The sequence below is a fragment of the Mandrillus leucophaeus genome, unplaced genomic scaffold, assembly GCF_000951045.1.
Source record: "Mandrillus leucophaeus isolate KB7577 unplaced genomic scaffold, Mleu.le_1.0 Scaffold4, whole genome shotgun sequence".
Lineage (NCBI taxonomy): Eukaryota > Metazoa > Chordata > Mammalia > Primates > Cercopithecidae > Mandrillus > Mandrillus leucophaeus.
This window is the reverse complement of record NW_012104253.1, coordinates 4,766,210-4,779,503: the sequence shown is the minus strand read 5'-3', so window position 1 is coordinate 4,779,503 and position 13,294 is coordinate 4,766,210. Positions and strand designations below refer to the sequence as shown.

Here is a 13,294-nt window from a genome sequence, read left to right as displayed (position 1 = left end):
CCTGCCCCCTACCCACGCAGTCCCCCCTCATCCTCCTCCAGGCTTGGGCCTGCCTCCAGCCAGCTACCCACCTCCTGCCGTCCCCCCTGGAGGACAGCCCCCTGTGCCCCCGCCCATTCCCCCACCTGGCATGCCTCCAGTTGGGGGGCTGGGGCGGGCAGCCTGGATGAGATAACGTGAGCCTTTTTTTCCCCCCTTTGTTTTTTTTAACAAGTTTTTCTAATCGACTTGCAGAGTAGTTGAAGTGGGTAAGCAGCAGGGTACCTTGTATAATGCGCGACAGTTGCAGTATGGGAAGAATGGAGCAGGCCCCTGGGATAAAATCAGGGTGGTCCTCACATCTAGAGGACGGGGACAGCCAGCTTTCAGAGTAGCCTCATCAGCGCCCTTGCAGTCTGACTGTGTACACTTGGTTCAGCTAATGTCTGAGAGTCCTGCACTGGGTTACTTTATACTAGTGAAGATGTTAACCAGCCATATTGGCTCAATAAATAGCTTCGGTAAGGAGTTAATTTCCTTCTAGAAATCAGTGCCTACTTTTCCTGGAAACTCAATTTTAAATAGTCAAATTCCATCTGAAGTCAAGCTGTTGTCATTTTCATTCAATGACGTTCTCTCCCATGACACCCAGAAGGGTCAGAAGAACCACATTTTTGATTTATAGATGTTTGCATCCTTTGTATTAAAATTATTTTGAAGGGGTTGCCTCGTTGGATGGCTTTTTTTTTTCCTCCAAGGAGAAGGGGAGAAATGTACTTGGAAAGTAATGTATGTTTACATCTATTTGCAAATTCCTGTACATAGAGATATATTTTTTAAGTGTGAATGTAACAACATACTGTGAATTCCATCTTGGTTACAAATGAGACTCCTTCAGTCAGTTATCCAAATAAAAGCAGTTCTGAAACTATCCCTTTCTTTGTGAATGGGTGGAAGGTAGGGCTCCAGGCCTTCGCAGTCCCTGGGTGATAAAGTTTGTAGCAGCCCTCCTTCGGACCCTGGGTACCGGGAGAGGCCTGGCTGCAGTTCACAGGAGCCAGCGCCAACCCCACGGCCTCCCAGGGCACTCTGGGTGGATCGGCACATTCGCCTGCCAAGCCAGCCTGCACCCATCCTCTGCCTGCCTTGGTTTCCTTTGGAGGACCTGGTTGAGTTCCAAACCAGCTGGAAACTTTTAAGCCTTGCTGCATAGAACACACACAGGAACACAGGCTTGCGTTTGAAACCCTTTCCACTTCTGGCCTGCGATGAGACGGAGGCAGCTGGAGGAGCAGCGGCCTCACCATCCACCTTGAGGGGCCAGGGCTGTGTCTGTGGAAGGGGCCCCGACTGAGCCCCCATCTGAGGTGCTTGAGGGGCCTTGGCCCTGTCTCTGCCTGCTGACCCTGCCACCCGTGACGGAAACAAGCACTGAGCACCCAGCCAGGAGGCTCACAAAGAGGCCTTTATTTATCTAGCTCAAAGTAGACACTATCACAATCTTGTTTTTACTCCTTTTACTAAAATAGTTCAAATCAATGTTTTTACCACACTATCAAAAAGTTCTATTCTTGTCTCCCCACGTCAGAGTGGTTGACTAGAAGGTAGAAACAGGCCGGGAGTCCACAGGCTCCCAGCTCTAAACGGCGCCAGGGCAGGAAGGGGTGGCTCCAGGTCTCACTGTGGCACCTTCTACAGAAAATAAGACGTAGCTGCCGGGCCCGGGGACAGAAACCAGACGTTCCAGTCCATCTCCAAAAAGCAGCACAAATACTTTCCCCCCACGGTATGAAAAATATACACCTCTACCGCTCTGCAGTCATGCATTTAGTTTTCTTTAAGAAAAAAAAAAAAAAATCAGTAGTATGTATCTTGTTTCCTCAAGTTTCAAGAAAAAAAAATGAAAGGTCACTTTTTTCTCTTTAAACACTGACGTGTAGCTAGTAACTTGGATAGAAAGGTGCCACCCTACAAAATGTGCTCAGCATGTTCTAAGGCCAGGATGGGCTTGGCCGCTGGGCTGGGGCTAGAAAGGAGACCTCCGTCTGTCACAGTGGAAACGGAAGCCGAGTGCCAGTGCCGCGTCTGGCTTCAAGATCAAGCATCAGAGCCTTCGAAATGGAAAGGGGGCATCTGAAAGGGCACCCCCGCTGGGGGCTTTCAGAGCTAAGGCTCCAGAAGGAAGGGGTTGCCCTCCCTGCTAGTGACAGAGCCGGGAGTCACCCTGAGCTGCAGCGCCCCCAGGGTTCCCCTGTGGGAAGGCCCATCTGACCCTCTACAGCCCACGGCTCTGCAACTGCCACCTGTATTCAGGTACGTGGCGTCGCTGCTGCTGGCTTTTAAAATCAGCTATTAGTTTGAGATGTGACTGTCACCAACAGAGTTCTGTCCTAGAAAGCCATCCCAGTGCCGTGTTGGCCCAGGGGGCACCAGCTTTGTGCTGCCTCTGTAACAGGCAGGAGGGTTCTCAAAGCAACATTCCACTGATCCTGGATGCCACTGCAGCATTAAAGACAGGGTCAGTCCCCGTGAGGGGAAAGGTGGCTTCAAGGCTGTTCTCTGGGCCTGTCTGCAGGAGATCCGCAGGTACCAGGAGCCCGGACTTATTGCTTATTTCAGTGGTGGCCAAGCCAACCTGACCCAAACATGATGCACACGGGCTCCCAGACTTGGCTCCCACTCAAAACTGACCCACACCCCTTGGGCTACTCTGCAGTTCTTTGGACTCCAAGACCCAGAAGGGCGTCTGCCCAGCTGCCCACTCGGGCAAGAATCACTCGGTACCATGAGCAGCAGGTGTTCACCCCACTTCCCGTGTATACCGCTAGTGACCGGGGAGCGTACCACCTGACCGGGTGACACCCCTTCCCAAAGAATCCAAAGAGCCTCCTGGCGACACCCACAGCAGGAGCGCCACACCATCCCATCACCAGCACCCACAGCAGGAGCGCCACACCATCCCATCACCAGCACCCACTTACAGCCCTGGGGCTAAGATGGGGGGCGTGAGCCTTTCCCCTGAGAGCAAACAGGCCGCGAGAACTGCTCAGGATAGAGCCGCCAGCTCGGGAGAGGGGCAGGGCAGCCACCTCCCTCCTCCTGCCTGCATCCCCAGCCGTGGGCCTGTGTGAGACCTGCTGGGTAGGACCACAGCCTCCCTGGGCTCTTCGGGTGGGGTTCTGAGCACCTGCTGGAAGACCACAGGAGTCTACTGAGGACCTTGTGAGGTCCTGGACTCAAGAGCCAGGGCTGCTTACAGCGGCACGAGCAGATATGGGGAAGCGCCTGTCCCCGCACTGCGGCTCTGGGATCTCCCGTCATGTGCCACACATCACCCCCTCGGCCTTATTTTCCTCACACACCACATTTTCTATTGCACTTTACAGTTTGTACATGGTCATTTACACGGAAGATCTCACTTGATCCCAGAATCCTGTGAGGAGGGCCTTCTGCTGCCGATTTTACAACGGAGAACACGGGCTCAGAGTAGGGAGGCAACTGTCCACCCGCAGCGACGGCAAGGCAGCGGGACTCAGCTCCGTCCGGCCGCCCTCTGGCCTCTCCAGCAGGTCAGCTGTCGGCTCACACCCCCCCAGTGAGGACCCCTGCCCTGTGTGTGCCGGATGACCTGAAGCCATAAGCATGGCTGAAAGGAACCTCAGAGCCCTGTTTCCACCAAGATCCCAGAGAGGCTGAGTGAACTGCTAAAGGTCACACCACAAACTAAAGGCAGAACCTGACCAGACCCCCTCCTTCCCAAAAAGAACAGAACTCTCATCTGCAGCCCGGAGAGCTCTGTCCACAGGGACCCGAGATGCAGCCAGGCCCTGGGGGAGGTCACAGCCAACCAGAGCCCCAGCTGTGGCCCAGTGCTGCCCATCAGGAAAATCACATATGGCTCAGCCCAGAAACTCTCCCCAGGGCCTTCCTATGTTACTGGCCTGTCATGTAAACCACAAATAGGGACGTGCCCCAAAAAGGGCATAGCCTGGACAGGGTGGCAGGGGGACATTGCAGAGACTGGGGGAGAGGGGGATGACCTCCAAAAGCAAGGAGCAGCAGGCATTGGGTGGCTGGGTGCAGATCCCCAGGGGTGAGGGCACCCTGAGCTCCAGATATGGGGTCACAGGAAGGGCCCAGGGCAGCCTCCAGCCAGCCACAGACATGGTGAGCGGCCTTGTCCACGTGCCGGGGACCCAGTGCTTGGTGGGCCAGGCCACGGCATGTGGGCGAGAAGTGGTACCACCTGTGTCAAGACCCAGGTAGCGGTGCTGTCCTTCCAGTGTGGGTGGCAGCCGGGGAGTAGGGGGTTTGATGAGTGGCCCCTCCATCCCAGGCGGGACACAGGAGCCTGGACAGTCCCCAGGCTGGATCTCAGAAGCAGCCTCCTGCTCATGGGGCTCAGGGCTCGGGGCCCAGAGAGGGAACGAGGCGTCCGGGCTGCTCTGCTGCAGGAACCGCCGCGGCGTCTCCTTCCCAGGTTGCTGGTGTGTGAGGCGGGAGATGGCGGCTTGGGCCAGTGCATCGGAGCCATGGCAGCTGGGCCAGGGCGGGCAGCGTCCTATGTACAGTTCACCACAGAGAAAGAAGACAAGGGCTGGACTGGAGGTCCTGCCCGTGTCTGGGGCCTGAAACTCCCCCTGGGGACTCCCAGCAGGGCCAGTCCACGTCCACAGAAGAGTGGCCCTACAAAGGCCCCTTGAACTGGTTCCCAGACAGGTGCTGCCGTATGGAGGGCTTGGAGCTGGCTGCATCTCCCAGCTTTCTCCAGACCACCTGTGGAGAGGACAGAGCTGTGAGTGGTGGCCTCACCCGCGTCCACCTGCCAGCTGTGTGCGTCCGCCGCCTCATCACAGCAGAATCACCCACGACCTCAGAGCCATGGGGCCAGGAGGGACGCCGAGGCCACTGCAGGCCCAGAGACACCCACATCAGGTCTTTGCATGCCCGCTATCGGGCCTGAGCAGGTCATTGCTGGGGTGTGGCTCAGCCTTGCAGCTGTGCAGTGGGGTCCATGAGCCCCACTAGGTGATGTGGGGGAGGGGCTGCACAGTTCGGAGCCCCTCGCCCCCCTTTAAGCCCTGGGTTCAGACCCTATGAAACTCCTTCCCCGATGGCTCCTGCAAGTACCCAAGGAGACCACTGACGGTGCTCAGCTGGGTCGGGCACGGGGCTCTTCTGGGCGGCCCCAGCCTGGTGGACTGAGGGCTTCCACCTGGACCTCCTGCTCTGAGGACCACCTGCCCAGCCAGCAGCCACAGGGGGCACCAGCAAGCTGGGAGGCCCAGGGGCCAGCACCCAGGGAACACCTGGGGTGAACAGACCAACCCCAGGGGGTGGGGGGCTCAGGCTCTGTCCAGAGCCCCTCATGGGGAGGGCAGATCTGCAGACACCACGGGCCCTCTGGGAAGGGCAGGGGGCAGTGAGGTGACGACCAGCCGGGGCTCTCAGTGCCTCCGAGGCCTCCCCTCAGCTATCCAAGGCCACTCAGCCCTCGCTGAGCATTCGAGAAATGGAGTCCCACATGGGGAAGGGTATGGCCATGCTGGGTGGCCCTGGTCGCACTCCCAGTGCCAAGCCTCTGCCCCCCAGCCCTGGAAGCCTCACGTTGCACATCTCGCGAACGATGGCCTTCTCCTTCTCACTCAGGTCCTCCTCGCAGCTGTCCTGGAGCTGCCGGTCCAGATTCTCATGTACTTCCAGGACCTGAAGGGAATGGGTCTTGGAGTCAGGGGCAGAGGCCACTGGCAGACCTTGGGCAAGTCACTTGGCCCCTGGGCCTCAGCCTCCCCTGCTGCACACCAAAGCTGAGGACCCTGAGCTGCTGGGCCCCTGGTGACAAGCGTGGAAAAAACTGAGGGGTAGGTCATCTTCTCACCCTGCTGACACTGTGGATGCCCTACAAAGGAAGCCCCTACAAGGGAAGCAGCTGATGGCTGGGCCATCTGGGAGGAAGGAGACAGGCTGGGCAGGGAAGACCCTCAGGTGGACTCACTACAACCCAGGGCCCGCTGGAGATGAGTGGGCACTCGCCACGTGGAGGGGGTGTGAGTAGGCATGGGCGTGTCCATGCACACATGTGGGATGTCATGGGGCATGTACGTAGGAGGAAGCGGGGCATGGGAGTGAGGACTGGGCTCAGGTGTGCACAGCCTGGAGAAACCAGAGCCCATCGGACTCACCCGTCAGCACCTGCAGAGGCTGGGCCTGGCAGACCTGAGGTTATTTCTAGCCCCACTCCTGCCCCTATCATTCTGGCCTTAGTAGGGTGCCTGCCCTCCCCGACCCCAGGCCTCAGTCTTGCTAGCTGCAGTGGCTCAAGGATGGCAGACAAGCGACACACTTATGACTGCCACCTCTGAGTTCTGCCTTCATGGTGCTCCAGGCAGCCATGGTCACCCAGCCACCCACACACAGGTGAAACCCCCCACCCCTGCCACTTGGATGCCCCCGCGTGCAAAGGTCCCACAGTCTCGCGGCGCACCCAGCATCCAGGGGCTCCTGAGGGAGCGGGTAGTGGCCCTTACCTTCATGGCGTGCACGACAGCCTCAGGCTTCTGTCCTGCAGGGCTGTAGCCAGCAGAGGGGGGCGAGGGCAGCTCAGGTGCGGGGCAGGCCAGGCCCTAGGGGAGGCAATCATACATCTCAGCTCACCCGGGCTGGCTCCCACATGGTGGCCACAGGAATGACCGGTGGCTCAGAGAAGTCCCCAATTCTGAGGGGCCAGGGTCCAGGCAGGAGGAAAAGGGGACTGGGGTGAGGCAGAGGAGGCAGGTGTGAGGACGGAGACCCAAGGAGCCCGCAGCCCCATCTGGCCGGTCCCACCCGTCAGGTCTTCTGCAGATGAAATGGTCCTTGATAGCACAGAGGCGAGAGGGGCGGTCCAGGGCCCACCCATACCTCTCAGGCTCCCCTACCACCCCGCACAGATAAGACCTGGCGTCTGTTTTGCAGGAAAATAAGTTCAGCCCAGGCAAGGCAAGAGACCCAGATTGCAGCAAGACCAGGAAGGTCTGGACTCAACCCTGGCACCTGACGCCAAACTCCCTTCCCCTGCCCACCCTGCAGCCCGGCTGGATGACGCTGGCTTCGCCCTGGGCACTCCTGGGGCCTGCCTCCTAGCTGCTACCTCCCAGCCCTGTGGGATGAATTGGCCGCCAGGTGCCCAGCTCCCACATCAGGCCTTGGGGAGGGGACCCAGCCTCTGTCAGAAGCTGCGTGTCTACCCAGGGGCAGGTGGTCCCACCCCCAGCTTCCTGCCTCTAAGGGTCCATGTGGCTGGGAAGCCAGGCGCAGGGCTGCTTCTCAGGCTGCAGTGGGGACCACGGGGGCCCAACAGGAACCAGGAGTTCACAAGATGCTGGGAGAGCTTGGGAGGAACTTACAAGTGCCCAAAGCCAGACAGAAAACACGCAGTGGTGCCCTGTGGGCCCTGGAAGCCCTGGGGTTTTGAGGACATCTTCGGGGCTCCCCACTCTGGCAATCCTTGGGCCAACCCTGAAAGCTGAGTCTGCTGCCCTCTCTGTAAATGGGGTTCTGATGACGCCTCCCAATGGCCTGGCAGGCTCAGGGAGCTGGGCTGGAATCCCACCCACCCAGGCCCGCGTCATGGGGCCACCTAACACTGCAGGGCTGGGCTCTGCGACCCTGAGGGCCCGGAAGCCCCTGCAGGCCTGGCAGCCAAACCCTGGTGCCCTCCCCGCCCGCCCTGGCCTGTACCTGCTCCCAGGGCCTTGCAGGTTGACCAGCTCCTGCCTCCACACGGAGACCAGGCCCCACCCCTGAAGCTAGGGGGCCTTGGGAGCAGCTACCTCCAGAGGCCCCCCGAGCCCTGGGGTCTAGGAAAGTGTCATTGAGGTGGGGCCCAACCCACGCTGAGCCTGTTTCCTTGTCTGGACAACAGAAAGAGTCCTCTGCCCAGGGTGTGTGGAGACCTCTATCTCCAGCCCAGGCTGTCGGATCTCTGTAGTGTAAGGAACCCAACAGGATGCCGGGCTTCCCCCTGGGGCAGCGCAAGGGGGCGCCCCGACCTGACGCAGAAGGCGGCACTCACCATGCCGGACAGCAGGGGGCACCAGTCGCACACGCACAGCCCTGGGAAACCTGGGCACCTACACCTTCCTGCACCTTCCGCTGCAGAACAGAGTCCATGTGCCAGCTGGACCCTGGCACCTCTGGCCTCATGTCCCCATCTGCACGAGGCCCCTGGGCTGCCTGTCCTGTTACAGCCCCCAGCTCCAGGGGACCAGGATTTCTGCAGCACAGGCAGGAGGGAAGCCAGGAGCATGGGGGTGGGCTGTGCAAGCTGCCCCTCTCCTGCCCACCTCACTGGGCAGTGCTGGGTGCCAGTGAGGGCGTGGCCTGGGATCCTGAAAGTGACACCAGGACTAGACAAAATCCTAGTGTTGCCTCCAGGGCATTCCCGGGGTGCAGGGGCCCCCAACTGCACTAGAACTCAACCCCCTCTGGCCACACACACCTCCCACTGATTAGGTACCCACTTAGGGCGGATGGGCCCACTGAGTCCTTGCCACACTGCTCCTGGCAGGCACTATCTTTTTACATGTCCATACACGCCCACTTTTTTTTTTTTTTCTGAGGCAGGATCTCACTCTTTTGCCCAGGCTGAAGTACAGTGGCACCATCTCAGCTCACTGCAGCCTCGACCTCCCAGGCTCAAGCAATCCTCCCATCCCAGCTTCCAGAGCAGTTGGGACTACAGGTGCACACCACCATGCCCAGCTTTTTTTTTTTTTTTTTTTTTGATACAGACAGGGTTTCATCATGTTGCCCAGGCTGGTCTTGAACTCCTGGACTCAATCAATCCTCCTGTCTTGGTCTCCCAAAGTGATGGGATTATAGGCGTGAGCCACTGAGCCTGGCCTACATGCCCACTTTACAGACAAGGAGAGTGAGGCTAACAGAATGGCTTGCCCAAGACCAAACAGCTTGTAAACAATGGGACTGGGCCTTGATCTCAAGTCTGTGGGACTCCTGAGCTGGTGCCCGAAGTGAGGATACCAGTGTGCACCAGAGAGAACTGAAAATAGACATCCACAAAATACCTGTCCCCAAACGCTCAGAGCAACACCATTCATGTGAGCCCAAACGTGGAAACGATCCAAATGTGCAGCAACAAATGAAGGAACTATGTATTCTACCCACACCACAGAATCGTATTCAGCCATGAAAAGCAATGGAGACCAACACAGGGTACCTGTGGTTGGACCCTGAGAACAAGATTCGGAGTGAAAGAAGCCAGACACAAAAGGCCACACGTCATGTGATTCCATTTATACGAAATATCCAGAATAGGCAAATCCATGGAGACAGAAAACGCCAACCAATCGGTGGTTGCCGGTGGCTGGGAGGAAGGGGGATGGGAGTGATGGCTGATGGGTACTGGGTGCCTTTCTGGGGTGATGAAAATGTTCTATTGTGATGATGGCCTAACTCTGCCCCAGGAGGCTGATGGTATAAACTGCCTCCCACCCTCCACTGGGGGCCAGCCCTGGGCACCTGCCCTCACAGCCAGCGGGTGGAGGGTACAGGCAGCAGAGGGCAGAGAGGGGGTGCCCACCCCAGAGAGTTACCTGCTTTACCCAAGGACTCTCCAGCATGCCCTCGCTGTGCCCATGACCCACAGGTAGCCTTAAAGGAGACTTGCCTGGGTCTGGAAGGGCCTGTGTCCCAGGCAGTGTCTGAGCCCGGAGACAGCCCTCCCCAGATAACCCCCTGTCTCTCCCCGGGGGTCCAAGTGCCGGACATGGGCTCTCCAGGACCCAGCGAGGGCCCACTGCCCTGTGAAAACTTCACAAGGCCTAGCCCCTGGGCCTCTGGCCCTGGCCCCTCCGCAGCAGCCACTTCAGCCACTTCTGCAGGCTTCATGGTGGCCCCTCCCACGAGACACCTTGACCCCTCAACACCCACTCCTGGGGGCCTGCCCACCAACCAGCCCCGATCCTGCCCCCTGCACCTCAGTTCATCACCCGGTCTCCCGGCCTCATGGAGGAATGACCCCTGCACAGCCCCCACGCTGGCCCCTGACCTCTAGGCACACACAGGCACCAGTACGCACTCACCACAGGGCCCTGGCCATCCTCCCCACCCCTATGAGCCTCACTTCCTCCTCTCCAAAGTAGGGGACACCCCCTGGTGCACAGGGCGGTCTAGAGGGAAAAAGGAGGCAAGGAGAACGAAACCCCTCCCAAGGTTGCCTCCTCCAGGAAGCCTTCCTGAACATTCCCGAACTCTGACAGCATTTTATCCACACTGTCAGGCCTCGAGGTTCAACCCATGCCCGGGGTGTGCTCTCCAGAGGCCTGCAGGGAGACAGCGTCTGGCGGGCCTGGTGAATGTGAGAGCTGTGCTTGCACAGCACTTCCCAACCTGCAGGCCACTCGAAGGACTTCAGGACACAGCACTGAGCAACTGCTAGCTGCTATTACTCCCTCCCATGATCTGAATGGATGAGAGGCACGGGGCATGAAGGCTAAGGAGCCAGCCCCGAGGGGGCATCCCTTGGCTTTTCAGAACCCTCCACCAAGAAACAGTTAGAGCCTCGTTCAGCCGAGGGACTCCTGGATAAATGCTTGGAATATCGGCCATCAGCGGGCTTTGCTGCCTGCACAGGCTCTACAGCTGCATTCCTGGAGAAGGTGGAAGGGCCGCAAAAGAGAAATCGCAGAGCCAGCAGCCAGCACTGAGGCCCAGCAAGCTCTGCGGGGGGTCCTGGGGTCAGCCTTGCGGGCGAGGGGTGGAGGGGAGAGCAGGAAGGGGCACAGCTGCTATGAGTGCATCCGCTGCCCAAGAAGCACCTCCATACATGGCTGTGCAGTTGCCACGAGGAGAACAGCCAGTGCTTCCTAAGCATCAGCTACGCACCTGCCAGGGCTCCCCCAGGTGTTAAGCCCCACAACAAGGCGAGGCTGCCAATGCTAGGAGGGCAAGTGGGCCTGGACTCCTGTGGCTCCCCACTGCCATCCCATCTATCTACAGGGCACATCCCTGAGCTAGGGTCCACTTCCCAGGAGCCGGCTCCAAGTCACCCACCCCGTTCCCTCCAGGCCAGGCCAGCCAGGTAGGGGCAGAGGATACCCCTGGAGGCATCCGGTTGGTCATTTCAGTGCAGAATCCACACACCTGAGCCCCACGCTCCAGGGCTGGCTGGGTACCCTCTCCCCACTGTGGCCAAGAAGTGGTGCAGGCTAATGAGCTGCTCAGAGGGACAGCGGCTGGGCACGGGCAGCCCTGCACATGTGCCTCTGGACACTGCCCTGCACCTCCAGCAGCGTCACCCCACTGGGGGCTCCACCTCTAACTGCCACACTGGACGGGACACAGGGCCTAGGGCTGGGGCTGAACTCGGACACCCAGATCCTTGTGCCCACCGGGCAGGTCACTGGCCCACCTGAGCCTCAGCCCCTCATCCAGAACATGTGGGCTTCTTTGGGGCACACACTCACGTTCTGCAGGGAGTCCTGGTAGGAGGGCGGCAGGGACGCAAGCTGCGACTCTGAATGGTAGGGCGAGAAGCCTTTCCGCAGCGCGCGGAACTCTCCAGAGCCTGCCTGCTGCAGGGGAGAGAGAGAGAGGGGTTAGACGGAGGGCCAGGCTGAGGAGGCCAAGAGCCCTGGGCGTGGCTCCTCACAGCAGCAGGGTCTGCTCAAAGGCACGGCCTCAGAGGACCCCTCCACCCTCCCCTCCACACCCCTTATCCATCCCCCAAGCCGGGATCAATCGATCTTCACTCTCCCCAACTCAGATGTCAGCGATCCACTCTCCAATGTGGGCTTCGTAAACATTTGCTGGATGGCTGAACAAACAGAATGAATGAATGAAGGAGAGCCAGCAAGAGTCAGTGAGGAGGGAGCATCTCTCCCTCCCCGCGACCCACCCTGGCTCCTCCGCTCCAACATCCTGCCCTTGGGTCCCTGCACAGACAGCACCCAGAGGGCCTGGGACAGCCATTGGCAGCACACGGGGCCACATCCACAGGCAAGGCCTCCCACCTCCCACGGGTTCAGGACTCTAGGGAGGCTCTGCCCGGGCTGCCTCCGCCATCGGACGGACAGGGAGCTCCTAAAGCAGGTCCTGGATGCTGCCTCTGAATCCCTGAGAACTCGTGGAAGGAGCTGTAACTAATGCCCTGTGCACAGGAGGGAGGGAGGAAGGCAGGCTTGGCCTTGGGCCCTTTGCTTAAGAGCAAAGCCAACACCCCCACCCCCCAGAAGTTGGGGCTGGGGACTGGGAACAGGAGCCAGAATGAATCCACGGGTCCCATAAATGTCTCAGTGTGCGAAGGTCAGTCCCACAGGGACCCTCCCATGGCCCAGCCCAGCAGAAGGCATGGGCCTTTCTTTCTGCATCACTAAGGGGTTTTGGGTGTTTCTGGCCCAAACACCCTTTTCTACTTCAAAGGAACTGAGAGAAAGCGGCTGGGCAGATAAGACACTGCGGAATGTGCCATAAATCAGCAGGCTGTTGAGTCAACCCAAACAAACTGCAGAGGAGAAGAGACAGAGGAGGCCCGGGCTGGGGCTGGGCTGGGGCGGGGGCAAAGAGGGCAGGACAGGCCACAGCCATGTCTGGGGTCCCAGTTCCATGCACCAGCCCCTCGGCCTGGCTGTGAAAGATCCCCCACACACCCTGCTTGCCTCCCTCAAACGCTGGACCTGGCTCCGCACTTCTCACAAGCCCCAGCCTCACTGAGGCCCAGCTCTGTGTTCTCCCAACCCCTTCAGAGCCCTGACCAGGCCCCCCACCGGGGCTGGGCGGTCTCAAGAGCATGGCTCAAGGGCCAGCAAACAGCCGTGTCCTTCGAGGCGGGTGAGGAGGGGAGTGGAGGCTTTACTACCAGCTCCCACAGAGGTCCGCGGAACCATGACCGGAAAGCAGGGATCCGGGCAGTGGCTCCCCTCATTAAGTAGCCCACACCCACCAGACGCTGGTCAGCCAGGGCAGCCGGGCACTGGAGGCTGGGGGCTGCTTCCTGGGCCTCGGGAGGACCTGGGTGTGGCCGAAGGTCGGGGAGGGGCATAAAGGAGAGAGAGAAGTGGGAACCAACCTTCCTGCAGGGCCCCCAAAGTGTGGTGGGTTTTAGATAACCCTGGTAAGCATCGCAAATGGGTCTCAGCACGGGGACCTTGGGTACAGCCCTGAACCATCAAATGGGACTGCCGTGTCCCGACCACGGCATTAACCCTGGCTGACCCTGCCCAGGTTAACCAGAGGCACTCACAGCCCCCAGCTGGGGGTCAGATCGAGGAAAGCCCCCACCCACCCACCCACCCACCAGGTACCAAAAAGAGGAAGA

The 13,294-nt window shown here is 59.5% G+C and overlaps 2 protein-coding genes and 1 pseudogene across 3 annotated transcripts in view; 1 reads left to right on the top strand and 2 right to left on the bottom strand.

Annotated features, from left to right (window-relative positions):
• The window catches only part of CCNK (cyclin K), a 30,647-nt gene extending 29,739 nt beyond the window's left edge, over positions 1-908 (top strand). Inside the window, exon 12 of the mRNA XM_011991803.1 lies at positions 5-908. Coding sequence (XP_011847193.1) covers positions 5-175 — 171 coding nt within the window. The 3' untranslated portion in view covers positions 176-908. The remainder of the gene's footprint in view (positions 1-4) is intronic.
• On the bottom strand, positions 662-2,913 carry LOC105547888 (annotated as a pseudogene). The gene has a single exon (XR_001007302.1). The product of XR_001007302.1 is annotated as an uncharacterized LOC105547888 (transcript).
• Positions 2,914-4,232: 1,319 nt separating this feature from the next.
• Positions 4,233-13,294, bottom strand: part of CCDC85C (coiled-coil domain containing 85C) — a gene marked incomplete at its 5' end in the record, with an annotated part of 90,477 nt that continues 81,415 nt past the window's right edge. The window contains 4 exons of the mRNA XM_011991802.1: positions 4,233-4,755; positions 5,587-5,685; positions 6,507-6,602; positions 11,445-11,552. Of these exons, the coding sequence (XP_011847192.1) occupies positions 4,666-4,755; positions 5,587-5,685; positions 6,507-6,602; positions 11,445-11,552 (393 nt within the window). The remainder of the gene's footprint in view (positions 4,756-5,586; positions 5,686-6,506; positions 6,603-11,444; positions 11,553-13,294) is intronic.